This window comes from Euleptes europaea, chromosome 2 (assembly GCF_029931775.1).
Source record: "Euleptes europaea isolate rEulEur1 chromosome 2, rEulEur1.hap1, whole genome shotgun sequence".
Classification (NCBI taxonomy): domain Eukaryota; kingdom Metazoa; phylum Chordata; class Lepidosauria; order Squamata; family Sphaerodactylidae; genus Euleptes; species Euleptes europaea.
Window position 1 is genome coordinate 9,799,229 of NC_079313.1, and position 27,641 is coordinate 9,826,869.

Genomic DNA, 27,641 nt, shown 5'->3' on the forward strand with positions numbered 1-27,641 from the left:
AATTCTAAAATCTCCAGATACTAGCTGGAAATCTCCTGCTATTACAACTGATCTCCAGCCGATAGAGATCAGTTTACCTGGAGAAAAATGGCTGCTTTGGCCATTGGACTCTATGGCATTGAAGTCCCTCCCCTCCCCAAACCCCGCCCTCCTCAGGCTCCGCCCCCAAAACCTCCCACCGGTGGCAAAGAGGGACCTGGCAACCCTACAAAGCAGCATTCTCTCCAGGGGAACTGATCTCTATCGGCTGGCGAGCAGTTGTAATAGCAGGAGATCTGCAGCTAGTACCTGGAGGTTGGCAACCCTACATAAATGTCCCTTGGTCGGGCCAGGCCGTGCCTCGCCAGCCCAAATCGAGAGCGGTGTGTGTGTGGCTGCCTCAGCTGGCTTGCGGGCCAGCTAAGAGCTCTCAAGGGGCCGGATCCTGCCTTATGTTTGACACCCCTGGTCTAGAGACCATGACTCCCCTCCCCTCCACCAAGCCTCAATCCTCCTGCCTCCCACCTCTCCCTTCTTCAGCCTGCCCGTGCCCCCCACCACAACCTCTTTAATTTCCCTCCTCTTAATTTGAGCCTTGCTCGCTGCTGCTGATTTGCAGAAACGGTCTGCACAGCCCTAAGTGCGGAAAATTATGCATATTTGCAAAATTACTCCGTCTGCAGAGACTGCGCGCGTTCCCTTAATTGGCGTTAACGCTTTTCCTGCAGAAATTAGGCCTAAGTGCATTACACTTGGCTGCAAACACCTGCTAATTGGCATCGACGGCCACTTTGCGCTACTAGGTCGGGGAGATTTTGAAGGCTGGAGCGTGTGTAGGGGTGCTGGGGGGTATGTAGGGTGGTAATAGGTAAAGGTCCCCTGTACAAGCACCGGGTCATTCCTGACCCATGGGGTGATGTCACATCCGGATGTTTACTAGGCAGACTTTGTTTGCGGGGTGGTTTGCCAGTGCCTCCCCCAGTCATTTTCCCTTTACCCCCAGCAAGCTGGGTCCTCGTTTTACCGCCCTTGGAAGGATGGAAGGCTGAGTCAACCTTGAGCTGGCTACCTGAAACCGGCTTCCGTCAGGATCAAACTCAGGTTGTGAGTAGAGCTGGGACTGCAGTACTGCAGCTTACCACTCTGCGCCACGGGGCTCTTACCTACCTGCTGTAGGGTGGCCAGGCATGGAAACCCAAGGAAAGCGTAGAGTTTAGGGGGGGAAGTGCTAGAGCATCGCCTTGGTGCGATGCCAGCATTTCCAGGTCATGCCAGAAGTGACATCATTGCATGGTGACAGCAAATGCTGCCCCCTCCCTAGAGTTGCCAACCTCCAGGTACTAGCTGGAGATCTCCTGCTATTACAACTGGTCTCCAGCTGACAGAGATCAGTTCCCCTGGAGAAAATGGCTGCTTTGGCCAGTGGAATCTATGGCATTGAAGTCCCTCCCCTTCCCAAGCCCCGCCCTCCTGAGGCTCCGCCCCTAAAACCTCCCACTGGTGGCGAAGAAGGACCTGGCAACCTTACCCCTCCCATTAGCCAGCCTGGTTCCGCCCACTGACCAGATGAGTGTCAGTGATAGGGATGCCAGCCTCCAGGTGGGGCCTGGGGATCTCCCAGAATTACAGCTCATCTTCAGACGACAGTGATCAGTTCCCCTGGAGAAAATGGAAGATGGACTCTATGTAGGGTTGCCAACCTCCAGATAGTACCTGGAGATCTCCTGCTATTACAACTGATCTCCAGCCGACAGAGATCAGTTCCCCTGGAGAAAATGGCTGCTTTGGCAATTGGACTCTATGGCATTGAAGTCCCTCCCCTCTCAAACCCTGCCCTCCTCAGGCTCCGCCCCAAAAACCTCCTGCAGGTGGGGAAGAAGGAATTGGCAACCCTAACTCTGTGACATTATACCCTGCTGACGTCTCTTCCCTACCCAAGCCTTGCCCTCCCTAAGCTCCACCCCCAAAATATCCAGGAATTTCCCAACTCAGAGCTGGCAACCCTACACTTCAGCCTTCAGCTTGATGAATAAGGTTGCCAGCCTCCAGGCGGTGGCTGGAGATCTCCCGCTATTACAACTAATCTCCGGGCAACAGAGATCAGTTCACCTGGAGAAAATGGCTGCTCTGGAAGGTGGACTCCTTGGCCTTATATCCCACTGAAATCCCCACCCTTCTCAAACCCCGACTTTATTCAGGCTCCACCCCCAAAATCTCGGCTGAGCAACTGGTTTGGGTATTTCCCAAACCGAAGCTGGCCAACCCTATGGGTGAGCTATGCTTCCATTTTTGAGGACAGATATCTGTGTAATATGTAGGGATTGGATGCCCTTTTCTGACAACCGGCCTTGTGGCTTAAAGTTATTTTGCTTAAAGTTACTTCAGAAGACATAACAATTATGTTTTTGCTTAGAAAAAGGGCTAATTTCCCGCCCCCAGAAGGAGGTAGAGAGCCTGAAACGATGCCAAAGAGACTGCTGTAGTTTCTGTCCGCACTCGTTCCTTAAACCTGCTATCTATTTTTATACATATGCTTTGATAATAAAAACCATCAAAGGACGCCGTGCTTCAGATCCTCATTATTCTGTAGGAGAATAATCGTATTAATGAAGTTTCCCAATTTTCTGGTTGAAACAGATTGACAAGAATGGATAGTTTTGATGCCTTCCTTGGTCCTAGCTTGACTAGTTTCCCCCAAAAGGGGCATCTGTGACAAATCGACATTCAGAGATATACTTCCTCTGATTATGGAGGTTCTGCTTAAGAATGTGAGAAGACGCCTGCTAGGTCAAGTCAAAGGTCTCTGTATTTCAACCCAATGCCCCCAGTCTAGTAGGGTTGCCAGGTGGGTTGTGTGCGCGTGTGGGCAGGCGCACCCAATGACGGCACTTCCGGTTTTACTTCCGGAAGTGCCGCATCATCGTGGCTTCTTTTGCACTCAAACCCCAAAAATTGCACTCAGCCCCGCCCCCTAACCCCCCGCCCCAATTGGGAGGGGGGACCTGGCAACCCTACAGTCTAGTGATGGAGAATCTGATGAGAAGTCTGCCAATCTAGACAATCCTGCACTGGTTAAGTGGAAGCTAGGAGAGAGGAACTCACCGGCCAGCTAAAAAAAAAACCCCAAGTCTTAAAACGCTTCTTTTAAGACTCAGCACTGAGCGAATAATATAATTATACTCATTAAATATTACTATCGAGAGAACAGGACATAAAAGTGATATAGCAGGTTCGGTAAAACAAGACGAGGTAAATGAATTTCCAGACTGACTTACGGTTCCCTTCCACTTCATTGGAAACTGGAAAGTTCAGGCTGACTCCAAGAGAGGAGGCGGGACTCGGTTCGGCTCCACCAGGGGGCGCAATAGAGTTATCCACCATCTTTTGTACTTCCAGGGCCAACACAGGAAAGGCCGTGGGGGACGCAGTGTTACCTTCTGGGTCCCCCTCGACGCCTGGGTCTTCTTGGCCTTCCTGAAAATAGCGCCCATTCAGCCCAGTATAAATGCTTTTCCGGGTCGATTCAGGGAGAGCTGCAAAGGTTGAGGTCACTGCGGTGGCGACCGGGTGCTCTCTGAGTGTTGTCACAGCAGGGGCAAGAGTGGGGTCCATGGGGTGCCCCTTAGGGATGTGGGTTCGGGAGGGCTGTTGCAGGTTCGGGGACGCAGTCCCTGGGGGGATCGACCGATGGGCGGTCCCTTGCAACCAGGTTGGATATACCGAATGGGTAACCCCCTCTGTCGGGAAGCCTTCTTCTGCCAAAGAAGGGGACACTGCTAAAGTTTGGCTGATGTTGGCGGATTCGTCGGTGGTGTTCGCTTGTCCCAAGTCCTGCTGCTTCGACGTATGGATTGGAGCCTGGTCAGCTCGGCTGAGCAACTGGTCTTTGTCTGGGGTCTCGGGAGAGGAGGCGAAGGGGGGTGGGTCTTTACTGTCTCCGCCCAAAAGGGGTGCCTTCGTTGCCGCCGTTCTCCCCTTCCCTGTTTCTTTTCCCGCTGGCAAATCCGTCACCAGCTGCAGCTGTTCGTCTTCTTCTAACGACGGTATCGGCGCTTTGTGCGAGGGTCCGTACGGATCCCTGCCGAGCTCTTTGGAATCTCCTGACATGATGGAGTCGTCATTGTCTTTCGGGAAAAGCTCGTTCTGCGACAGCAGCGGCAGATCCGTGTCGTGCTCCACTAAGACATTTTCGATCCCCCAATCACGGCTGCCTTCCGGATCCTGGTCGACAGGCTCTCGGTCCTTGAGACTTTCCTGCTTCTTGGCTTGTTGCCGAGCTGTGGTGAAATGAGGAGAGCGTTAACCATCTGGGTTCACAAGGAGTCCTGTCAAAGTAACCTGAGGCTCTGCCCTAAGGAGGTGAAGAGGGACCTGGCAACCCTATGAGTCGGACCTTGGTCCATGAAGCCCTGCATTTTGGCTTGCAGCTGCTCTGTGGGGTCCCAGCCGGAGAGAGGCTCTTTCTCGCGACCTGAGACCTCTTTTACCTGGAGACAGAACCTGGAACATTGTGCTTGTTGAGCATCACTCTCTCCCGGAGTGACGGACTCTCCCTTAGCTGCAGGAAGCCCCCTCCAGGAGGTAGGCCTTGGTGTGAGATAGCCACCGTGGTGTAGTGGTTAAGAGCGGTGGTTTGGAGCGGTGGACTCTGATCTGGAGATCCGGGTTTGGTCCCCCACTCCTCCCCATGAGTGGCAGAGGCTAATCTGGTTAACTGGATTTGTTTCCCCGCTCCTACCCACGAAGCCAGCTGGGTGACCTTGGGCTAGTCATGGCTCTCTCAGCCCACCTACCTCACGGGGTGTCTGTTGTGGGGAGGGGAAAGGAAGGGGATTGTAAGCCGGTTTGATTCTCCCTTAAGTGGTAGAGAAAGTCGGCATAGAAAAACCAACTCTTCTTCTTGATTCCCCACTCCTCCACATGAAGCTGGTTGGGTGACCTTGGGCTAGTTACAGCTCTGATAGAGCTCTCTCAACCCCACCTATCTCACAGGGTATCTGTTGTGGGGAGGGAAGGGGAAGGGGTTTGTAAGCTGGCTTGATTCTCCCTTAAGTGGTAGAGAAAGTCAGCATATAAAAACCAACTCTTCTTCTTCTTCTAATTTAAAGGGCAGTCAGGCTAGTCCCTTTGAGTCGCTGGCGGAACAGGGGCAGCGGGATTCAATTTTCCTCGCATCAGCCGGAGCAGCCGGAGCGTCACTCGGCAAAGGGGGTGATTTACGAGGGAGCTCTCAGGAAGAGAGAAAACGGCCGTGTTTCAAACTCCCCTTCCTTTTAATAAAACAAAGCGCCGGTGTTACGGGGACCTCAGCCTGGGAGGGGTTCATAAATCCAGACTTTTTTGATGACTCAAAGTCCCACCCTGGCTGCTTTCTCAGCAAACTAACTGATGGGGAGTCTGGGGAAACTGACAGCCCAAGTTGGGGCAGTCACCAATGGCCAGATTTTTGTGGAGGAGGAGGAAAAGGAGGAGGAGGAGGAGGAGGAGGAAAAGAAGGAGGAGGAGGAGGAGGAGAAGGAGGAGGAGAAGGTGAAGGAGATGAAGGAGGAGGCGAAGAAGGAAGAGGCGAAGGGGGAGGAGGAGGAGAAGAAGAGTTGGTTTTTATATGCTGACTTTCTCTACCACTTAAGGATTAATCAAACTGGCTTTCAATCAGCTTCCCTTCCCCTCCCCACAACAGACACCCTAGGAGGTAGATGAGGCTGAGAGAGCTTTAAGAGAGCTGTGACTAGCCCAAGGTCACCCAGCTGGCTTCATGTGGAGGAGTGGGGAAACCAACCCGGTTCACCACATTAGCCTCCGCCGGTCATGTGGAGGAGTAGGGAATCAAACCCGGTTCTCCAGATCAGAGTCCACCACTCCAAACCACCACTGTTAACCACTAGACTACACTCTCAGAGAGAGTCCAATGTGGCTCTCAGAGAAGGTCCAATCTGACAAGATAAGCTTTCTCAGACGAGACTGCCTCATTGGGTCATTGTGGGAGCCTCCCCCCTTGGTCAGCTTTTCAGGAAAGAGCCCCAAAACACGACAGGTAAGATAAAGTCGCTGGAAACCTTTGAAGCAGAAGGCGTCGAACTTCATTGCTGGATCCGGGAAACCCGTCCGGTTGGGGAACTGATAGATGGTCCTCACGCCGGGCTCCTCTCCCCCACATTTCTTCCGAGGGATGCGAATTGGGTACCGGACACTTCCGTCGGCCAGCCAGCCTGGGTCACACTGGTCAAGCCCTTCCCTCCAAGCGAGGTACAGCTGCCCGGTGGTAGCCAACAGAGCTCCCCGGCTGACACAGTACTTCTGGGCCGCCTGAAATGTCAGCCGTCCGGGGCTGGATGCGTAGAACACCTTTCCTGGAAGTGGGAAGAAAATGACACACTTAATCTGCATTCACATGAATGGCTGACCACTGGTTGACCATTTAGCTCCTCTTTTGTTCCTCTTTTCTCCATCCCTGCTAAGAATCATAGAATAGAATTGTAGAGTTGGAAGGTACCACCAGGGTCATCTAGTCCAACCCCCTGAACAATGCAGGAATTTCACAACTACCTCCCCCCCACACCCCTAGTGACCCCTACTCCATGCCCAGAAGATGGCCATAGATGCCCTCCCTCTCATCATCTGCCTAAGGTCACAGGGTATCTGTTGTGGAGAGAGGAAGGGAAGGAAACTATAAGCCAGTTTGAGACTCCTTGAAGGTAGAGAAAAGCAAGGTATAGAAACCAACTTTTCTTCTTTTTCCCGCATGAAGCTCCTTGAATCCTGACTGTGAATGGCCACACAACAGTATGCTGTGACTGCATTCCTTTGGACCATGGGATGGCGAAAACATTGTCATTTTTCCTGAGCGCAAAGCACACTGTGGCATCAGCTTAGGGGAAAACAGAATTGTGACACCTCTCTGTTAGAAGCTCACGGAGATAGCATTGAGTCGACTTCTTTATTTCCTATGCCAAATGGTGCCACCCCCTCCCCGGAACGTCTCACTGCTTGGTGGAGCGGTGGGGGGGGGGACGCAGATAACATCATGCTTTATCTTCATCCTTGCAACCCTTACCTAGAGAAAGGGGCATCCATCAAAGTTGGAACTTGCTTTGTTTTAAAAAATGATCATTGCTTACATTAAGCCAAACACTGCAGCCAGGGTGTTTTGGGCAAGGGCGTGTGTTTTTTAGACAAGCTAACAGAATAAATGACATTTGCTCTCCTGTGCTTGGCTGCCCCTTTTGTGTCCAATGAAAAGGGAAGTATCCAGGCATGTCCAATCTCCGAAACACCTGTCTGCTCACCCGTCCCCCTCTAGGATCATGATGGGAGCTTGGACCTCAAATGGATTTCTGGAACAACTGAAAACGGCCCTTTCTCTGCGAGCAGAGGGAATCGTCCCAAAGTAAAAACGTTTCAGCTAAATGGGGTGGTGTGTCAGGCATCTGCGGCTATCTTTGAGGGGGTGATAGTGAATTTTGTGGCCTCACTGTTTAGATCCAAATATTCCAGCTGGGATAAAATTGGAATTCTTTTTTTTCCAGTTCGTATGAAACGTGATTAAACTATTATTGTTAAAAGGGACACCAGTTTGCATCTGCGTGAAGATCGTCCCAAAGTAAAAGCATTTCAGCTAAATGGGGTGGTGTGTCAGGCACACGCAGGTATCTTTGAGGGAGTGATAGCAAATTTTGTGGCTGCCCTGTTAAGATCGGAATATTCCAGCTGGGATAAAACTGGGGTTCTTTTCTTTCCAGGTCGTAGGGAAAGTGATTAAATTGTTATTGTTAAAAGGCACACACCAGTTTGCATTTGCTCGAAAATCGCAGGCAGCTTCTCGATGTCATAAAAGAACCGAGACAAATCGGGAATGCCGTCAACAAAAACGGGCGAAACAAAACGGCTCATTAGGCAAACACCAAGAAACGAACAGCGGGCAGATTGGGGCATCGTGCTCTTGGAGGATCAGAAGATTGGGACAGGGGAAATTAGAGTTTTTTTAAAAATCCCTCTCTGCCACTTTGAACTATTGAATTTCTCGCTCGGAACTCTGCATCCCAAGATCCATACACACTGAATAAGAAATAAAAAAATCCATATTTCTACATTTGATATTTTGCTGCTGGGAATTCTGGGAGTTTTAAAGGCTGTCATTGGGAAGCCAATCAAGTTGATAATTAATAATTAATTGACAACTGTGCATTTTAAACACAGGGGCTCTGTTTTGGTTCTGGTGTATGGGAAAATAGGCCAGAAGGCCATGATTTATAGCCATGTGCTTTGGGCTTTCCAGTGTTACCACCAGGCTGTAGGGTTGCCAGGCCCCAGCTGGGGGTGGGGTATACCCCACTTTGGGGGCCCTCCCCCCAGCGCCATGTAGGTGGCTGGCGGGGGTCTTATAGGGTTGCAAACCTCCAGGTACTAGCTGGAGATCTCCTGCTATTACAGCTGATCTCCAACCGATAGAGATCAGTTCACCTGGAGAAAATGGCCACTTTGGACATTGGACTCTATGACATCAAAGTCCATCCCCTCCCCAAACCCTGCCCTCCTCAGGCTCTGCCCCCAAAACCTCCTGCCGGTGGCGAAGAGGGACCTGGCAACCCTATACTAGCTGGAGACCTCCTGCTGTTATAACTGATCTCCAACTGATAGAGATCAGTTCACCTGGAGAAAATGGCCGCTTTGGCAATTGGACTCTATGGCATCAAACTCCCTCCCCTCCCCAAACCCCTCCCTCCTCAGGATCCAGCCCCCAAAACCTCCCGCTGGAGGAAAAGAGGGATCTGGCCACCCTAGGGTCTTACCAGGCACAAAGTGAGGCCCAGGCCTCGATGCCATTGATGTATTGAGGTCAATCACGCTTTCCACAGATTGGTAAAGGGAAGCGACTGAGAATGAGTACGCCATCCCCAAAGTGAGAAGTTAATGGGAGTTAGGGTTGCCAGCCTCCAGGTACTGGCCGCTTTGGCAATTGGACTCTACGTCATTGAAGTCCCTCCCCCTCCCAAACCCCGCCCTCTTCAGGCTCCGCCAGTGGTGAAGAGGGACCTGGAAACCCAGTACAAGCAAAATGGAAGCTGTGAGAAATAGGCAGAGCCTTTAAGTGGGTTAGCAGCGCTAATCCTTTTAGCAAGAGCTACTCTTCAAGATTAGTTGGTGGTGGCATACAACAACCAGGCAGAAATTGGACAAACCCTCTCGGGAGTAAGGCAAGAAGGCAAGGCGGTGTGTCACCAAGCCGAGATCCAAGACGGCTGCAGAACTCTGCAAGCTCCCCGAATCCAAGGGAATGCAGCTTGCGAGTCCATTTCCTCTTGAAAGTGATAACAGAAACCCTTGTCAGAATTCCAGCTGTCTTGAACAATGAGTCATGAAGCGCGACTTTTTGCAAGAGTTATGCGTGCGTTGTTTCAACGAAAATACCCAAACGCTCTGAAACGTCGAGGCCCGGGTGCAAGAAACAGAATCCCCTCCCCTAAAGCATTAAAAAAAAAAAAAAAAACAGAATAGCCGAACCACTTGTGTACCGATTTGATCTGTGCCAACTAAAACATTAACAATTCATTCATTGCTCTCTCTCACTCCGTAAACGGTTCACTGGGGAACGATTTTGCTGGGTTCTCACAAGCCCTATCAACAATGCTAGACGCAAGCAACTGCCTGCTGAGCCAATCAATATGAGGAATTGAGGAACTCACTCCCACCAGCCACTGTTTCGGATATTTGCTCGCCCCATAACGCTACCAGGTCACAGCCCACTAGACCAATCAATAGTTAGGGTTGCCAACCTCCAGGTGGTAGAAAAAACTGATGACTAAATGGATACAACAATCAAAACTGCATCTATACAGTAATATCATAAAGCAATTGTATCCCAACACACCACACACTATGAATAACAATATGTATATTAAAGAATCTTTGCAAAATTATACGAATAGTCAACATGTATATGTGTTGCAATATGCACAAGAACATCCAAATCCATTCATAAATGCACATTGACAAATCATCTCAAAATCATCAATACGACATCATGGGAGACATCCAAAGCAAATAGGTCAGCGAATGGCGAGAGGGGAATCTGGTAAAAATCACATTTCAAAGACAAATTCCTTCAGTCGCCCAATCGTTCGCTTCCAAGGACTCAAAGACGCCCAGTGTGGAGCGCAAGAACCACAGGATACACAATTGCGCAAAATTCACGCTAACAGATCATCGGTCCAGTATGTGTCTTCAGACGAACAGCGGAATCTATGCAACAGCAGACTCCTAGCTCAAATCAAGTCCCCGCCCCTTGAAATGCTGCTTTGTGATTGGCTTACTTGTAGTGCTCCCTGTGAGAGAAAATTCCCCCCTAAACCCAATTGCCACATTAAAAAAGCATTTTAAGAACAGAAACATAAAAAACTGAGAAATCTGAAGGAAAGGGAGGGGAGAAATCCAAGCCTCGGTTTTAAAAAGATTTAAGGAGGAAGCAGGAAGTATTTCAATGCCTGCCTCTGGACATGCTGCTTTGTAATTGGCTGTGAGCAAAACCAAGCTTGGGTGTCCCGCATTTTGCCTTATGCATGGAGATTTCACCCGGGCTTTGCTCAGGGAAGATGTAAGTATCGGGTCAACAGAGGAAGACCCAGACATTGCGAGGGCTGGCAGCGAGGTCATCTCTAATGGACGGAAAACTCATGCATAACTCCAAGGAACAACCGAGACAGACCAGGGGCGAACGTGAGTGAAAGTACCCATGCGTAAACGACCTCAGAAATATCTCAATAAATAAACAGATCATCGGCTGCTCGATTAATGGGATGCACCAACTGATCAATTAAAATACTGATTAATCTAACTGATGAATTATCTGCTACATACTGATTTCAGTTGTAGCCACACGGGATTCCCCTCCAATCCGTGTTCTATTCAGCTCCAGAAATAACGTGTGAGCTCGTGGACTCTACCGGCGACCTACCTTGCAGCTCTCTGGAGAAGCAATAAACATCATAAGCTTCCTGGGTGTCCCTCTCGCCATAGCTCCGCACCCCCGGGAGGCTGTTGCGATCTCCATAGCAACCAGGCCTGGAAAGGGTGATGGGGTACCTGCACGGATGACAAGGGAGAGAAAGGAGAGATGCTCAAGGATTTTCCCAGAAGCCTTTGCCGCACCAAAGGATGCAGGGGGCGGATTCACCTCTGACACTGAAATGTCTTTGGAGAAGAAAAGGGGGGAACATGGGTGTCCGTCTTGGGGAGGGCAGGCATTGTAAACAGTCAGCACGGCATCCCTTTACCGGCTCTTTCAGAAGCCCAGCCTTGTGTTGAAAATGAAAAGCAGCCTCAGCAGGCTGCAACTGGGACAGGAGATCGGGATAAAGATCTCCCCCCTCCCTCAAAAATCCACCCTGCCTAGCTTTTCTGAGCAAACTGACAATACCGTTTCCCCAAAAACATTACCTCACAATCGTTCTGGTGGTCCTTAGCTCAAGGATGTGTGTGTGTGTGTGTTTAGGAAGGGATGTAGATCTCTACTTACTGGGGAGGGGTCTGCAATGAAATACACAACTCCCCACTCCCTGACTCCCTTATTTTATTCCCTCCCAATGGGGTTCTTAAACCACTCCTGGCTCTGTTGCTTCTGTGTGGTGTAAATTGTGCGTATGGAAAAGAAGGGAGGCATTTAATTGTTTTTTAAAAAGGTAAAGGTCCCCTGTGCAAGCACCGGGTCATTCCTGACCCTTGGGGTGACGTCACATCCCGACGTTTCCAAGGCAGACTTAGTTTACGGGGTGGTTTGCCAGTGCCTTCCCCAGTCATCTTCCCTTTACCCCCAGCAATCTGGGTATTCATTTTACCGACCTCGGAAGGATGGAAGGCTGAGTCAACCTTGAGCCGGCTACCTGAAACCAACTTCAGTTTGGATCGAACTCATGTCGTGAGCAGAGCTTGGACTGCAGTACTGCAGCTTACCACTCTGCACCACGGGGCTCCTTAGTTTTTAAATATGTATATATACAAGCAGGGGACCTGCAGGGACTTGTGGTGGGGTATCTCACTTCCCCCTCCTCCACTAATTCCTCTGTTCCTTCCCTGAAATCCCCAGGAGCAGCTCTCCTTTTTCTGCTTCCTTCTCTCCTCCCCACCCAACCTCCTAGGGTTGCCAACCTCTAGGTTGTAGCTGGAGATCTCCTGCTTTTACAACTGATCTCCAGCCGATAGAGATCAGTTCCCCTGGAGAAAATGGCCACTTTGAAAATTGGACTCTATGGCATCCCTCCCCTCCCCCAAACCCTGCCCTCCTCAGGCTCTGCCCCAAAAACCTCCTGTCGGTGGTGAAGAAGAAGAAGAAGAGTTGGTTTTTATATGCAGAATTTCTCTACCACTTAATGGAGAATCAAATCGGCTTACAATGGCCTTCCCTTACCCTCCCCACAACAGACACCCTGTGAGGTAGGTGGGGCTGAGAGAGAGTGAGGTCACCCAGCCCAAGGTCACCCAGCTGGCTTCGTGTGGAGGAGTGGGGAAACCAATCCAGTTCACAATATTAGCCTCCGCTGCTCATGTGGAGGAGTGGGGAATCAAACCCGGTTCTCCAGATCAGACTCCACCGCTCCAAACCACCTGGCAACCTTACAACCTACCTTTATCCACCCCACTCCTGTCTTCAGCTTTCCTTTCATTGCCCTAGGATTGCCAGGTCCGGGTTGGGAAATACCTGGAGATTTTAGGGGTGGAGCCTGAGGAGGGCAGAGTTTGGGGAGGGGCAGGACTTCAATGGGGTAAAATGCCATACAGCCCACCTTCCAAAGCAGCCATTTTCTCCAGGTGAACTGATCTCTGTCGCCCGGAGATCGGTTGTAATAGCGGGAGATCTCCAGCCACCACATGGAGGTTAGTCAAGGAGATGTAGTCACTATGGCAAAACTTATATCTCTTAAACAAAGCCCAATAACACAATTATTCTTTTCCACATGTGTGTGGTAAGTATTTCAATTTGATTATGTTACTTCACATAAATCATGATATATAAAATCATACAGGCCACTTTCTTTTGCAGGAATATTCAAAATGATATAGTTTCTTTTACAGAAATGATCAAGTTCATATAAACATTCTATGTTTATATGAACATTCTATATGTATATAGAATGTTTATATGAACTTGATCATTTCTGTAAAAGAAACTATATCATTTTGAATATTCCTGCAAAAGAAAGTGGTCTGTATGATTTTATATATCATGATTTATGTGAAGTAACATAATCAAATTGAAATACTTACCACACACTTGTGGAAAAGAATAATTGTGTTATTGGGCTTTGTTTAAGAGATATAAGTTTTGCCATAGTGACTACATCTCCTTGACTAACTTCCTATATTGTGGTCCAAGTATTTATTATTGTGACCACCTGGAGGTTGGCAACTCTACTTTCCCCCCTTGGAAGCCTCTCCCTGGGAAAACTCTGGGCAGTGCTAGCCATTGTGCCGGGCCCAGTTGCCCGGTGGGATACCCACAAGGACTTATGGGCAGCCAGATCCAAGCCGTGGGCCTTACGTTCGACACCCCTGCCATAGGGTCTGCCAGTGGAAGCTGCCATTTCTTCCAGGGGAATGGATCTCAGGTGTAATTCTGGGAGAATGTCAGGCCCCACCTGGAGGTCGGCAGTCCTGAGAGGGCAGAAGAGATTTCCAGGTCCCAAACGGGTAGGCATCGGCGTTTCCTCGAGCGCCGTGAAATGGAGAGTCGCTCTTGGCAAAGGCGGGCAGCCGGTGGCCCCGCCGTCCTTCCCCCATACCTGACTGTGCGGTCGGCCAGCCATCCGGCGTCACAGTTGTCGTAGCCGTCCTCAAACGCGGCTTGGAGGTGGGTCGGGGAAGCGATGGCCGCCGAGTTCTCCCGACAGGCCTCCTGAGCCTCCGGAAAAGTCAGCGCGTAACGGTTGCTGGCCGCCCGGTAATGGAACACCACACCTGGGCGGGAAAGACAAATGCAAAAATAAATACAGAAGAAGAAGAAGGAGAAGAAGAAGAAGAAGAAGAAGTTGGTTTTTATATGCCCACTTTCTCTACCACTTAAGGAAGACTCAAACCGGCTTACAATCACCTTTCCTTCCCCTCCCCACAACAGACACCCTGTGAGGTAGGTGAGGCTGAGAGAGCTGTGACTTGCCCAAGGTCACCCAGCTGGCTGCGTGTGTAGCAGCGGGGAAACAAATCCAGTTCTCCAGATTAGCCTCCGCCGCTTATGTGGAGGAGTGGAGAAATCAAACCCATTTCTCCAGATTGGACTCCGCCACTCCAAACCACCGCTCTTAACCACTGCACCATGCTGGCTCAGGCTCCATTTAAAAACCATCTAAACCAGTTGTAAAGAAAAGCAACCTTGCTCTTCTTCTGATCACCAAACCTTGGTTCAGGCTGCGGCCTTCTATGTCTTCAATGTCTTGATATCAGACTCTGGGAGCTGATGACCAGCTCTCTCACAAACCATTCCCGTGAGAAACCATTCCCATTTCCCATGGGAAGCCACTTCACTTTGGGGGAAAAGGTGTGGAGACCGTAGGCATTGCCACCTCCACTTCAAAGCACCTCCATTTCAAAGCCTTCCTATTGTAAATCAGCTATCTGTTCTTTTGGTGACAATCCTGTTAGAAGCCTGACATCTCAAAAGCTTGAAGGAGCCCAGATGTTTTGTATTGCTGCAGAGATGCAAATACATCTGTAACTTCACCTAGAGGTGTCATGCCAAATATCTTACAAAGTTTATTGCGTCCCCAACATCTCATTGGGCGGAATGGCCATCACCCAATGAGATGGGAGAGATAAATATGAACTCTGTTCTAATCAAAATCATGAAGCTTGGGAGGGAGACATGCTGGTCATGTCTCCAAGCGATCATCATCTGGCAACCATGAAGGGCTGACACTCTGCGTGTTAGGACAAGAACTGGGTCTTGGTAACTATAAATCAACTAAAACCTTGCATTTGTTACTCTCTTGGAAACTTTGCCTATTTTGCCTGAAACTTAAAGAACTACTGTGAAGTTAGAGATTGCTAAGATTTCTTGTTTTTATGCTATCTGCCTCACAAACAATTTCCTTTCTGTAACGAGCACATTTTATTAAATAAACTTATAGACTTTATATTGAAGTCTGAGAAGCCTTTTTTGGGTCTCAGGGCTAAATCCAAGTGCTTGAGTGTGTGTGTGTGTGAGAAACCACCTACCCTAGTGTTTTGTGGCAATAAGCCTCCCCTGGCAGAAGCTCTACTCTGCAGGGACGGTTTTTGCTTGTTTTTGACTTTTGGGAAACTGGCTGGGAAAGAGTAGCTCTCAGCTCATCCCTGGGAAAGCCAGCCCTTTGGAATTGAGAGCTGGTGGCAATATACCTGTACTGCGCTTAAAGGAGGAGTCCTGGGGCTCAGTAAGGGATTTGGGTTTCCTTAGGAAAACATTTGGCGACTTTGAACTACAGAGGAATCGGCCTGCTGGAGAGCAGACCGAGTCTCCTTGACAAGGTAGCGGAGTCTACCCGCATTGGGCTTTGGGGGGAGTCCTGAAGCCCAGTGGGGAGTTTGGCAACTTTTGACCCAAGGAGGAACCGGTTTGCTGGAGGGCAGGCCGGACCTCCTTGACACCAGTGCTCCTTCAGAATATACTGTGGCATTCAGTTCCTCAGGTTAATTATTCTCTCTCTGTGTGTGTGTGTGTGTGCGTGTGTGTGTGTGTTTGGAAAGGGGGAGGGAAAGGTGTCTCACTCCCTGTTCTTTCCCCACCACACACTCCTCCAACTCTAGAAACTCATGGCAGGAGATAGCCCCTCACCTGTCACTTCTAGGGGTACCAGATCTTGCTCGTCGTGTATCCCGGCCACGATTTCGCAACGGTAGAGGCCGGCGTCGCTGGCCCGGGCAGCCCAAAGCAGCAGCGTGGCATTGTAGCGGCGGTGGGGGTAGCTCGGCAGGGAGACCCTCCCTTCGTACCCCTTGGAGATCTTCACCACATTGTCCTTGGCCACCAGCACCGAGATGTCCTCTGGCTGCCCCGTCGCCGATTGCACCTTGCTCCACTTGATGCGCGGCGGGTCAGACGGCTCGCTCGGGCCCAGGGAGGTGGATGGCTGCAGCAGGAAGAGGCAGGGGAGGGCTACTGGCTCAGCCAGGCCCACCCGGAGGGGCTGGTGGTGGACCTTGTTGATTTGGATCACCTTCCCGGTCTCCTGGGAGCCTGTGGGCAAGAGATCATACAATCACAAAATCAAAGAATTGGAAGGGACCACCAGGGTCATTAAGGTTTCCCACTCCAGGTTGGGAAATACCTGGAGGTTTTTGGGGTTGAGCCTGAGGAGGGCGGGGTTTGGAGAGGGGAGGGACTTCAATGCCATAGAGTCCAATTGCCAACGCTAGTACCTGGAGGTTGGCAACCCTATCTGTAGGTGCCACCTGAAGCTTACATAAGAACGTAAGAAAAGCCCTGCTGGATCAGACCCAGGCCCATCAAGTCCAGCAGTCTGTTCACACAGCGGCCAACCAGGGACTCTAGGAAGCCCACAAGCAAGATGACTGCAGCTGCACCATCCTGTCTGTGTACCACAGCACCTAATATAATGGGCCTGCTCCTCTGATCCTGGAGAGAATACGTATGCAACATCATGACTAGTATCCATTTTAACTAATAGCCATCAATACCCCTCTCCTCCATGAACATGCCCACTCCCCTCTTAACGTCTTCCAAGTTGGTAGCCATCACCACATTCTGGGGCAGGGAGTTCCACAATTTAACTCTGTGTTGCGTGAAAAAATACTTTTATCTGTTTTGAATCTGTCACCCTCCAGCTTCAACAGATGACCCCGCGTTCTAGTATTACGAGGGAGAAAAGCTTCTCCCTGTCCACTCTCTCCAAACCAGGCATAATTGCATAGACCTCTATCATGTCTCCCCTTAGCCACCTTCTTTCCAAGCTAAACAACCCTGAGCATTTTAACCGCTCCTCATAGGGCTGTTGCTCCAGCCCCCTGATCGTTTTGGTTGCTCTTTCCTGCACCTTCTCAAGCTCGGCACTATCCTTTTTGAGGTGTGGCGACCAGAACTGTACACAGTATTGCAAGTGTGGTCTCACCATACAACCCTATGTGAACCGGATCTTCCCAGCCAAGATTTCCAGGGCAAAGCGAGCCACCATCATCGCGGCCTCTACTACGGCGGAATCAATCAGCAACGTGTGCACAGAGGTTTCCCTGCTCATTTTCCAGATTGATTTTTGGCTACAGCCAGCTGGAGCCAATTAGACAATGCGGGGGGGGGGGGGGGCAAAGGAAAGCAGAGCCCTGAGATCAATGCCATGGCATCGCCAGACATCGGCTGTTCATTTAAAGGTGACGAACAGACCCTGGCATCTGTGTGGCAAGCTCCGGGCTGGGAACTCTTCTATGTCGGGTTGCCAACCTCCAGGTGGTAAGGAAGCAAACACAAGAGCGAAAATGTATCACAAAGTGCAAAATGTTATATTATACAAGCTGCACACCATTTGGAACCTGCATTTTCTCTTGTACCTGGCTGAAGGACATCTGAAAATAAGAAGACATACATCAATATGAATTCTTACAGGCTTTTGTACTAGGATTGGACTTTTATAACACATGGACGGTGTTAGTAACCTGTGTTACTTACCAGGCTATTTATAGCTATTAGGATAGATGTATAGTTGTACTGTCATTGATTTTGTTTTCCATGTTGTGTCGCTTGTATAATATAAAATTTTGCACTTTGTGATACATTTTCGCTCCTGTGTTTGCTTCCTTACATTCTGTACATACACAGTGGTGTCTTTTTTGAATAACCTCTAGGTGGTGGCCGGAGATCTTCCGCTATTACAACTGATCTCCAGCCGATAGAGGTCAGTTCCCACAGAGAAAATGGCCGCTTTGGCAATTGGCTTCTATGGCATTGAAGTCCCTCCCCTCCCCAAACCCAGCCCTCCTCAGGCTCCCCCCCCCCCGGCCAAATCTCCAGGTATTTCCCAACCCGGAGCTGAAAACCCTACTTCTATGGGTCAAACCTCATACGAGACTGGGTTGCTGAGCACCCACAAGCCAACCTTGGAGGGGAATTTGATTTGGATCGAGGGCACCATTCTGGGGAAGGGAGATTTACTCCCTCTCCAGCAGTTTTTCCCATTAAAAAAGAAGTATCCCTATTGGGGGTTCTTTTTCTCCCTCCTGGGGCTTCAAGCAGCTGACCAGACAGTTTCAATCAGGGAAATAGTGCCTGGGAGATAACTAGAGTCGCCAGGTCCCTCTTCGCCACCGGCGGGAAGGTTTTTGGGGCGGAGCCTGAGGAGGGCGGGGTTTGGGGAGGGGAGGGACTCCAATGTTATAGAGTCCAATTGCCAAAGCGGCCATTTTCTCCAGGGGAACGGATCTCTATCAGCTGGAGATCAGTTGTAATAGCAGGACATCTCCAGCTACTACCTGGAGGCTGGCAACCCTAGTTTCAGCCGAGGAAAAGGGGTTGCATTTTAAGAAGGGCAAAATAATCCTTCTTGTACATTTTTTAAAAAGCCGTTTCCTTACCCACCAAAGGAAGGGAAAGCTTCATCGATACAACTAATTATGCAAAGCCGTAAAGAGCCGTTATCCTGACCGTAAACAGTTCGTATGGAGCTGCTTCGGGCTGCAGGCCTGGCGGGAAGAGAGGAGGAGGAGGAGGAGGAGGAGGAGGAGGGAGAGAGCACAGCGGGTCTGATTGGGAAAGGGAATTATGAGAGAGATAAAAGGATCACGGAGAGAAACAGGCACTGGGGCTATGGGGGCTGGAGGGAACGGTAAATAATGGCTTTTCCTCTTTTTTACTGAGGTGCTAAGAACACTTGAGAGATTGGAATGGCCTCCTTGCAGGCTAGAAAGTGGAAAACAGCCATTACTTAAAAAAAAAAAAAAACCCTCACAAGAACATCAGAAGAGCCCAGCAGGATCAAATCAAATGTTCGTCTACTACACCAGCATCTGGTTTTATGGAGGAGGAAAGTGCCATCAAATGACAGCTGATTTATGGCTGTGGTTATTCATGGCAAGAGGCATTCAGAGGGGGGTTTGCCATTGCCTGCCTCTGCATAGCAACCCTGGACTACCTTGGTGGTCTCCCATCCGAGTACTTCCTGGGGCAAGCCCTGCATAGCTTCCAAAATTGCCTGCCTCTGCGTAGTGATTTTGCACACTTAGTGGCCTCCCATCTAAGTACTAACTGGAGCCAACCCTGCGTAGCTTCCAAGATTGCCAGCTTCTGCGTAGCAACCCTAGACTACCTTGATGGTCTCCCATCTAAGTACTAACTGGAGCCAACCCTGCGTAGCTTCCAAGATTGCCTGCCTCTGCATAGCAACCCTGGACTACCTTGGTGGCCTCCCATTTAAGTACTAACTGGAGCCAACCCTGTGTAGATTCCAAGATTGTCTGCCTCTGCGTAGCAACTCTGGACTACCTTGGTGTCCTCCCACCCAAGTATTAACCAGGGTTGATCCTGCTGAGCTTCTGAGATCTGACAAGATCAGGCTAGTCTGGGCCATCCAGGTCAGGGAATTGTAACAGTGGTTTCTAACATGGCTTAAACTGGTGGCCAAACAGATGCTTGTAGGAAAGGCCTGCTGGCATTCACAGGTACGCTGTCTCTGAACACAGAGGCTCCATCAAGCTATTGTGGCTAATGACAGCCGACAGTCCTATTCTCTCCTGTGATTTTTGTCTCCTGTTTCTTGTAGTCCAAGTCGGGCCCCAAGTAATTTGATGGGCAAGTTGAGCCAAATCAGACTGCAGATAGATATGAAGATAGGGAAGGCATGGAACTGATTTGACCAATGTACCAGGAGGCATGTCTACATGAGAGAGCATGCACTGGCGAGAAAGTAGGCAGTAGCTGTTGGGGGAAACATTAAGAACATAAGAAAGGCCATGTTGGATCAGACCAAGGTCCATCAAGTCCAGCAGTCTGTTCACACAGCGGCCAACCAGGTGCCTCCAGGAAGCCCACAAACAAGATGACAGCAGCAGCATTGTCCTGCCTGTGTTCCACAGCACTTAGTATAACAGGCCTACTCCTCTGATCCTGGAGAGAGTAGGTATGCATCATGACTAGTATCCATTTTGACTAGTAGCCATGAATACTTTTCCCCTCCATGAACATGTCCACTCCCCTCTTAAAGCCTTCCAAGTTGGCAGCCATCACCACATCCTGCAGCCGAGAGTTCCAGAATGTAAATAATGCATTGTGTAAATGTTGTTCTCGAAGGGGCACAAAAATGCACCAAACCTAGCAACTATTGCCATTATTATCATCATCATCACTATTATATCCCTAAGAAATGGTGCTTTACAGAGTAGAAGAGTACTGGTCAACGTCCAATGGCTTTTGGACTAGGAAACTTTTCTTCAGGAGAATATTTTGCATCAAACAGAGCTATGCAAAGGATCAGCAAACCAGGCATGATTGCCTTAGAGCCCTCTCAGTTGTTTTGATCAGCAACTCCTTTTTATTTTTTCTCTCTCTCTCTGCCTCAGTTTCCCTCTGGGTACCTGCTTGTCGTTGCTTGTCCTTCCCTTCTCTACCCACTCAAGGGGAAGTCACAGCAGCGTGCCACAGGTCAGAGTGAGACGTGAAACACATGAACACATGAAGCTGCCTTACACTGAATCTGACCATCGGTCCATCAAAGTCAGTATTGTCTACTCAGACCGGCAGCGGCTCTCCGGGGTCTCAGGCTGAGGTCACATCACCTCCTTGTTGAGTCCCTTAACTGGAGATGACAGGGATTGAACCTGGGACCTTCTGCATGCCAGGCAGATGCTCTAACACTGAGCCACGGCCCAGAATCATAAAATCACAGAGCTGGAAAATCATAGAATCATAAAATCACAGAGCTAGAAGGGTCCATAGAGGCCATCTAGTCCAACCCCCTGCTCAATGCAGGATCAGCCTAGACCATCCCTGACATGTGTTTGTCCAGCCACTGCTTAAAGACTGCCAGTGAGGGGGAGCTCACCACTACTCTAGGCAGCCGATTCCACTGCTGAACAACTCTTACTGTAAGAAAATAGTCCTAATACCCAGCCGGTACCTTTCCGCCTGTAATTTAAACCCCTTATTGCGAGTCCTGTCCTCTGCTGCCAACAGGAACAGCTCCCTGCCCTCCTCTGAGTGACAGCCCTTCAAATACTTCAAGAGAGCGATCCTGTCCCCCCTCAACCTCCTCTCCTCCAGACTAAACATTCCCAACTCCCCTCAGCCTTTTCTCTTAGGGCTTGGTCTCCAGGCCCCTGATTGTCCTCGTCGCTCTCCTCTGCACCCACTCCGTTCTGCCCACATCCTTTTTGAAGTGGGGCCTCCAGAACTGCACACAATACTCCAGGTGCGGCCTGGCCAATGCAGTGTGCAGCGGAATCATGACATCTTGCGATTTGGATGTTATACCTCCGTTGATACACCCCAAAATCTTCCCCCAGTGTCCGTGTTCTTTTAAAATATCCAGCCCAAGTAAGAAGAAGAGTTGGTTTTTATATGCCAACTTTCTCTGCCACTTACAATCGCCTTCCCTTCCCCTCCCCACCACAGACACCCTGTGAGGTAGGTGGGTCTGAGAGAGTGTGACTAGCCCAAGGCCACCCAGCTGGCTTCATGTGGAGGAGTAGGGAAGCCAACCCAGTTGACCAGATTAGAGTCTGCTGCTCATGTGGAGGAGTGGGGAATCAAACCTGGTTCTCCAGATCAGAGTCCCCCGCTCAAAACCACTGCTCTTAACCACTACACCACGCTGGCTGGAACGCTCAACAGCTTGCTCCCATTTTCTGTGTGGTTGTGGTCAGTACTCAGCTGTTGGTGTTTGCACCACTGTGGCTACCTGCAGCCTTAGGACTAAAAAAGTGGGGAAGGGATCCACATTTTGGTCCTGGACATCAGAGTTCTCTGGGCATTGGATATCTGAAGGGAAAATGTGCCCTAGGTGATGCGCGGCTGGACAGATGATGCCAGGCAGATGCTGCCTCCAGCCGGCCTTGCCTTCATCCTTTATTCATGCCCAGATTCCTGTTACCATCCATAGTTAATGAGCCACCCATGGCTGGCAGCCTGAGGCGGACACTTATTTATTTATTTGCTTATTTCTTTCTTTCTTTACTTATTCGGTTTTTCTCCTGCTCCTTCCCAACAAAAGTTGAGCTCAGAGCGGCTAACAATATTATACACCATTAAGTCAACACAAGAACACACAAATCAATATTTAAAAAGAGCCAGCATGGTGTAGTGGTTCAGAGCGGCGGACTCTAATCTGGAGAACTAGGCTTGATTCCCGGCTCCTCCACTCGAGCGGTGGACTCTCATCTGGAGGGCCGGGCTTGATTTCCCGCTCCGCCACATGAAGCCAGCTGGGTGACCTTGGGCTAGTCACAGTTCTCGACCAAAATCTCTAAGCCCCATTTTGCTGTTTGCGGAGGCACAGCTCTGGCAAAAGACGGGTTCAGGATCTGATATTCCACAGGTACGCTGCCTCTGAGTGTAGGGGTTCTGTTTAGCCATCATGGCTAACGGAGAGGGATAGGATTCTCTTTCTAGGGCTAACCCGCAGGGCCTGTAAAACAGAGCTGTTCCGCCAAGCTTATGAATGAGGGCAGCCGCAGGTTTTCCCCCAATACCATCATTGCTGGCTTCCCCATCGCCCTCCCCCCCTCAACTTAGGTTGGGGGTACTGCCTGGCCTAGCTTCTTCAGCGGCTCTATTAAAAAAAAATTTTTTTTTACTGGTGGCGTCTTGTTTTATTTATAGCTGGAAAGTATGATTTTTAAATTTGTTTTAATCAGAACAGACTTTATTTGCAGCCATAGACCATCAAATGTCCTAAAAAATTGAAATTGAACACATACATAAATAGCTATGGACCGATAATACAAAAGGTAAAAATGTTGTGGAGATTAAAAACTGGTGTAAAGGGATAAAACCCTCAAAGATCTGCATAAAACAATAGAGATTCTAATCACAGATTGGTTATTCCAGAGCCTTAAGTGCGTTTTGTCTTATTTTAGTTGCCTGCCAGGCAAAATTAGCCATACTAACTGATAAATCTGGTGTTGAATCTGACAAAAGCAGCTCTAGATGATGTTTTCTGAGAGGTCTGGGACAATCCACTAACAAGGGGATCGGAGGGCCTGAGCATATGCGACTGTATAACGTGCACTCAAAAAGGACGTGTTCAGTGGTTTCTAATCCGTCTTGGTGGCATATACATTTTCGTTCATCCATTGGCCTATTATTACGTGTTTTAATCTATGTTTTATATTGAATGTTGTGACCCCGCTCTGAGACTGGCTTGCCATGAACGTAAAGGTCAAGGTCCCCTGTGCAAGCCCCGGGTCATTCCTGACCCATGGGGTGACGTCACATCCCGACGTTTCCTAGGCAGACTTTGTTTACGGGGTGGTTTGCCAGTGCCTTCCCCAGACATCTTCCCTTTACCCCCAGCAAGCTGGGTCCTCATTTGACCGACCTCGGAAGGATGGAAGGCGGAGTCGACCTTGAGCCGGCTACCTGAAACCGACTTCCGTCGGGATCGAACTCAGGTCGCGAGCAGAGCTTGGACTGCAGTCCTGCAGCTTACCACTCTGTGCCACGGGGCTCTATATGCCATGAATGAGGGTGGGATATAAATGTGAGGAAACAAACAAACAAACAAATAAAACTAGAGGCTGGCATGCGCCTTGTGGCAATGAGTTCCACCGCTAAAGGTCTCCAAGTAGCCTCATCACTTACCCAGAACGGAGGCGGGCAGGAGGAGACATCCTAGCAGGATCCATCGGCCTACATCCCCCATGACCTGGGCCATCCTCGATCTGGATTTTCAAAAAAGGAAAAGAAAACAATTGTTCTGACAGCAGAAATGCTTTACTCGCTCCATTGCTGCTAGTGTCCTACTAGGGCTGTCAGCACTGCGTGGGGAAATACCGGAGATCTTGGGGGTGGTAGCCTCGAGAGGGGGGAGTTTGGGGAGGGGCTTCAGCAGCGTACAACGCCCTAGAGTCCACCCTCCCAAGCGGCCATTTTCTCCAGGCCAACAGGGCCAGCGTGGTGGGGTGGTTGAGACTGGTGGACTCTAATCTGGAGAACCGCGTTTGATTCCCCACTCCTACAAATAGGGCTGCCAGGTTCCTCTTTGCAACCGGTGGGAAGTTTTTGGGGTGGAGCCTGAGGAGGGCAGGGTTTGGGGAGGGGAGGGACCTCCATGCCATAGAGTCCAATTGCTAAAGCAGCCATTTTCTCCAGATGAACTGATCTCTGTCATCTGGAAATCAATTGTAATTCTGGAAGATGTCCAACCACCACCTGGAGCATGGCAACTCTAGGACCCCAGGCTGGAGACAGTAAAAAGTACACTATTAAATTAATTAAAACATAAAACACATAACTGAAACGAGGAGAAGAAGAAGAGTTGTTTTTTTATATGTCGACGTTCTCTACGTTTTAAGGAGACTCAAACCGGCTTACAATTGCCTACCCTTCCTCTCTCCACAGCAGACGCCCTGTGAGGCAGGTGGGGCTGAGAGAGCTCGGAGAGAACTGTGACTAGCCCAAGGTCACCCAGCAGGCTTCATGCTTAGGAGTGGGAAAACCAACTGGTTCACCAGATTAGCATCCGCCACTCATGTGGAGGAGTGGGGAACCAAACCCGGTTCTCCAGATCTGAGTCCGCCGCACCTAACCAGTACACCACGCTCGCTCCAATAAAAATGCCCCATAATAATTTAAACCCAAAGTCCCAAAACCAGACAAGAGTATCATTCAACTTTTGGCATCAGGATTGTTTCTGCTCTGGAGAGGATTTTTTTTGAAAACTAAAAAGCCTTTCATGTGAATCCGAGGTTCTCTCTCCAGCCGCAGATTTCCTCTTCAAAGCCCTGCGGCGTCTCTTCAAATCAGATGGCGCTGTCACCTGCTGGCAGACAGCGACTTGAAAGCCTGGCCCGGCTGGCACTCAGAAACCCCAAGCGCTGGCGCGGGCCCAGCAGGTGGGCACCTGGCGGCTCTCTTTGAGGGGCTTTCAAAACAGCCAGATCTCGGCGGGAGGGAGGCATGGGCCGCTGACTCCGGAGAGGCAAGAGGCCAGCCGATCCCGAGGGCTGTCTTCACATGAAGCTGCCTTCTACTGAATCAGACCCTCGGTCCATCAAAGTCAGTATTGTCCACTCAGACCAGCAGCGGCTCTCCAGGGTCTCAGGCAGGGGTCTTTGACGTCACCCTACTCGCCTGGTCCCTTTAACTGGAGATGCCGGGGATTGAACCTGGGACATCCTGCATGCCAAGCACAGGCTTTACCACTGAGCCACAGTTTTATTCCCTATTCCTCGTCTAATTATGGCCAGAGGTCTTTCACGTCACCTACCTGCCTAGTCCCTTTAATTGAAGATGCCAGGGATTGAACCTGGGACCTTCTGCATGCCAAGCAGATGCTCTACCACTGAGCTACGGCCCTTCCTTTAGATTACCTCCGATTTAGGCTCCAGACCTTTGTGGAGAATGTCAGAATTATTTTCACAGGATCAGAGGAATTTGGGCAACGTCGTCGGATTCAAACAGAGTTGGCCTCAGATGGTGTAGTGGTTAAGAGCGGTCGTTAGGAGGGGTGGACTCTAATCTGGAAAACTGGGCTTGATTCCTCATTCCTCCACATGAGCGGTGGAGACTAATCTGGTGAACCGGGTTGGTCTCCCCACTCCTACACACAAAGCCAGCTGGGTGACCTTGGGCTAGTCACAGCTCTCTTGGAGCTCTCTCAGCCCCATCTACCTCACAGGGTGCCTGTTGTGGGGAGGGGAAGGGAAGGAGATTGTAAGCCGGTTTGATTCTTCCTTATGTGGTAGAGAAATTCGGCATATAAAAACCAATTTTCTCCAGGGGAACTGATCTCTGTCAGCTGGAGATCAGTTGTAATAGCAGGAGATCTCCAGCTACTTCCTGGAGGTTGGCAGCCCTAAGCAATGCTCTTCCTGTTTCCTTAGACTTATGAAATTCACCACCACAAGAGATGGAGAATTGCTATTGGCTTAGATGGCTTTAAAGGGGGATTAGAGAAAGACACGGAAGAGGTCCGTCGATGCCAGTGTGATGTCATGGTTCGAGCGTCAGATGAGGATGTGGGTTCGAATCCCCATCCAGCCGCAGATGTTTGCTGAGTGACTGTGGGTCACACCCTCTCGGCCTCACCTACCTCACAGGGTTGTTGTGAGAAGAAAATGGAGGAGAGAAGAAAAATGTAAACCGCTTTGGAGTCCCCTTGGAAAGAAAGGCAGGGTATAAATGAAATGAATCAATTGACTGGCTAGTAGCCATGAGGGCTATCCGGAAAACTCCATGTTCAGAGGCAGTGTATCTTAGAATAGCCTAAAGCTATAATTAACAAGGGAAGGCTGTTGTTTACAGCGTATTCCTGAGAGGAATGCCTGCGCGGGGCTTAGGAGGCAAACTCTACCCAGCGCAAAAAAAAAACGTGCAACCCACATAGGGTTGCATGGGAGATATGCCACCACAAAAAAAGGGGGGAGTTCCTGAACCGAAACAGCCAGCGCCGGAACACCCCAGGAACGCCTCCCGGCTCGCCGCCGCGGCCTGTGCCAGCGGCTGGATGCCGGCAGGAGGCTCCGGCAGTGGCTGGGCCCAGCGTTGCCACAGCAGCGGCCAGGGACCTGTGGCTGGGCCTGCACGCCGGCGCTGGAGCCACTCACGCCGGCGTGCGGCCTTCCAGCAGCCGGCGGTGTGGGCACTTGTACCGGCATTCGCCGTTGCCGGCATCCTAAGGCCTTTTGGCACGGCCGCCGGTGCATCTCAGGAATGCACTGTTAGACACCTTGCTTGAGAGATTCTCAGAGGTTTCCAGGCTGCTGACTGCTGATCTGATCTAGCTGGGCTCTTCTTCTGTTTTTGTGGCAGTGGCAGGTATCAGAAAACTGAAACTATCAACTGTAGTTTGCTTCTTTTATTTATTTTTAAGATATGGACAGTTTAGCTTGTTCTTTTTTTTAGCTTTATTACATCTTACACAACAATACTTTTCAATATAATATCTAACATCCAAGTTTCTTGAAGTACATTAACTCTAAATTTTAACTTTAAAATTAAATACAAAGGGTGGAGAAGGATACAAGGGTGTGGAGAAAGCGCTACAGAAAATAGTTTCATGGGGGAAGGGGAAAGGAATGATGATGATGAGCCAGTGTGGTGTAGTGGTTAAGAGTGGTGGTTAGGAGCAGTGGACTCTAATCTTGATTCCCCACTCCTCCACATGAAGCCAGCTGGGTGACCTTGAGCTAGTCACAGTTCTCTCCGAACTCTCTCAGCCCCACCTACCTCACAGAGTGACTGTTGTGGGGAGGGGTAAGGGAGGGGGATTGTAAACCGGTTTGATTCTTCCTTAAGTGGTAGAGAAAGTCGGCATATAAAAACCAACTCTTCTTCTTCTTCATTATTATCATTATTAATCTTTAAGGAATGCCAATTCAGGCCTAAAAACAGCACATTATATACAAAATGTTGCAGAGGGAAACGAAGGGGTGGGGGACCAGAGTGGAGAAAACCACCGGGGAACAAGAAGAAGGGAGATTTTGATAGACAGAGGGAAGAAGTTTGACATCGATTGTTCTTGACTGTCAACAAGGTC

At 49.8% G+C, this 27,641-nt stretch overlaps 1 protein-coding gene across 1 annotated transcript in view; it reads right to left on the reverse strand.

Annotated features, from left to right (window-relative positions):
- The window catches only part of NCAN (neurocan), a 68,755-nt gene extending 44,939 nt beyond the window's left edge, over positions 1 to 23,816 (reverse strand). The window contains exons 1-6 of the mRNA XM_056845136.1: positions 23,744 to 23,816; positions 15,779 to 16,180; positions 13,752 to 13,926; positions 10,931 to 11,058; positions 6,036 to 6,329; positions 3,255 to 4,256 (exon numbers count right to left, since the gene is read on the reverse strand). Of these exons, the coding sequence (XP_056701114.1) occupies positions 3,255 to 4,256; positions 6,036 to 6,329; positions 10,931 to 11,058; positions 13,752 to 13,926; positions 15,779 to 16,180; positions 23,744 to 23,816 (2,074 nt within the window). The remainder of the gene's footprint in view (positions 1 to 3,254; positions 4,257 to 6,035; positions 6,330 to 10,930; positions 11,059 to 13,751; positions 13,927 to 15,778; positions 16,181 to 23,743) is intronic.
- Between the last annotated feature and the right edge of the window lie 3,825 nt (positions 23,817 to 27,641).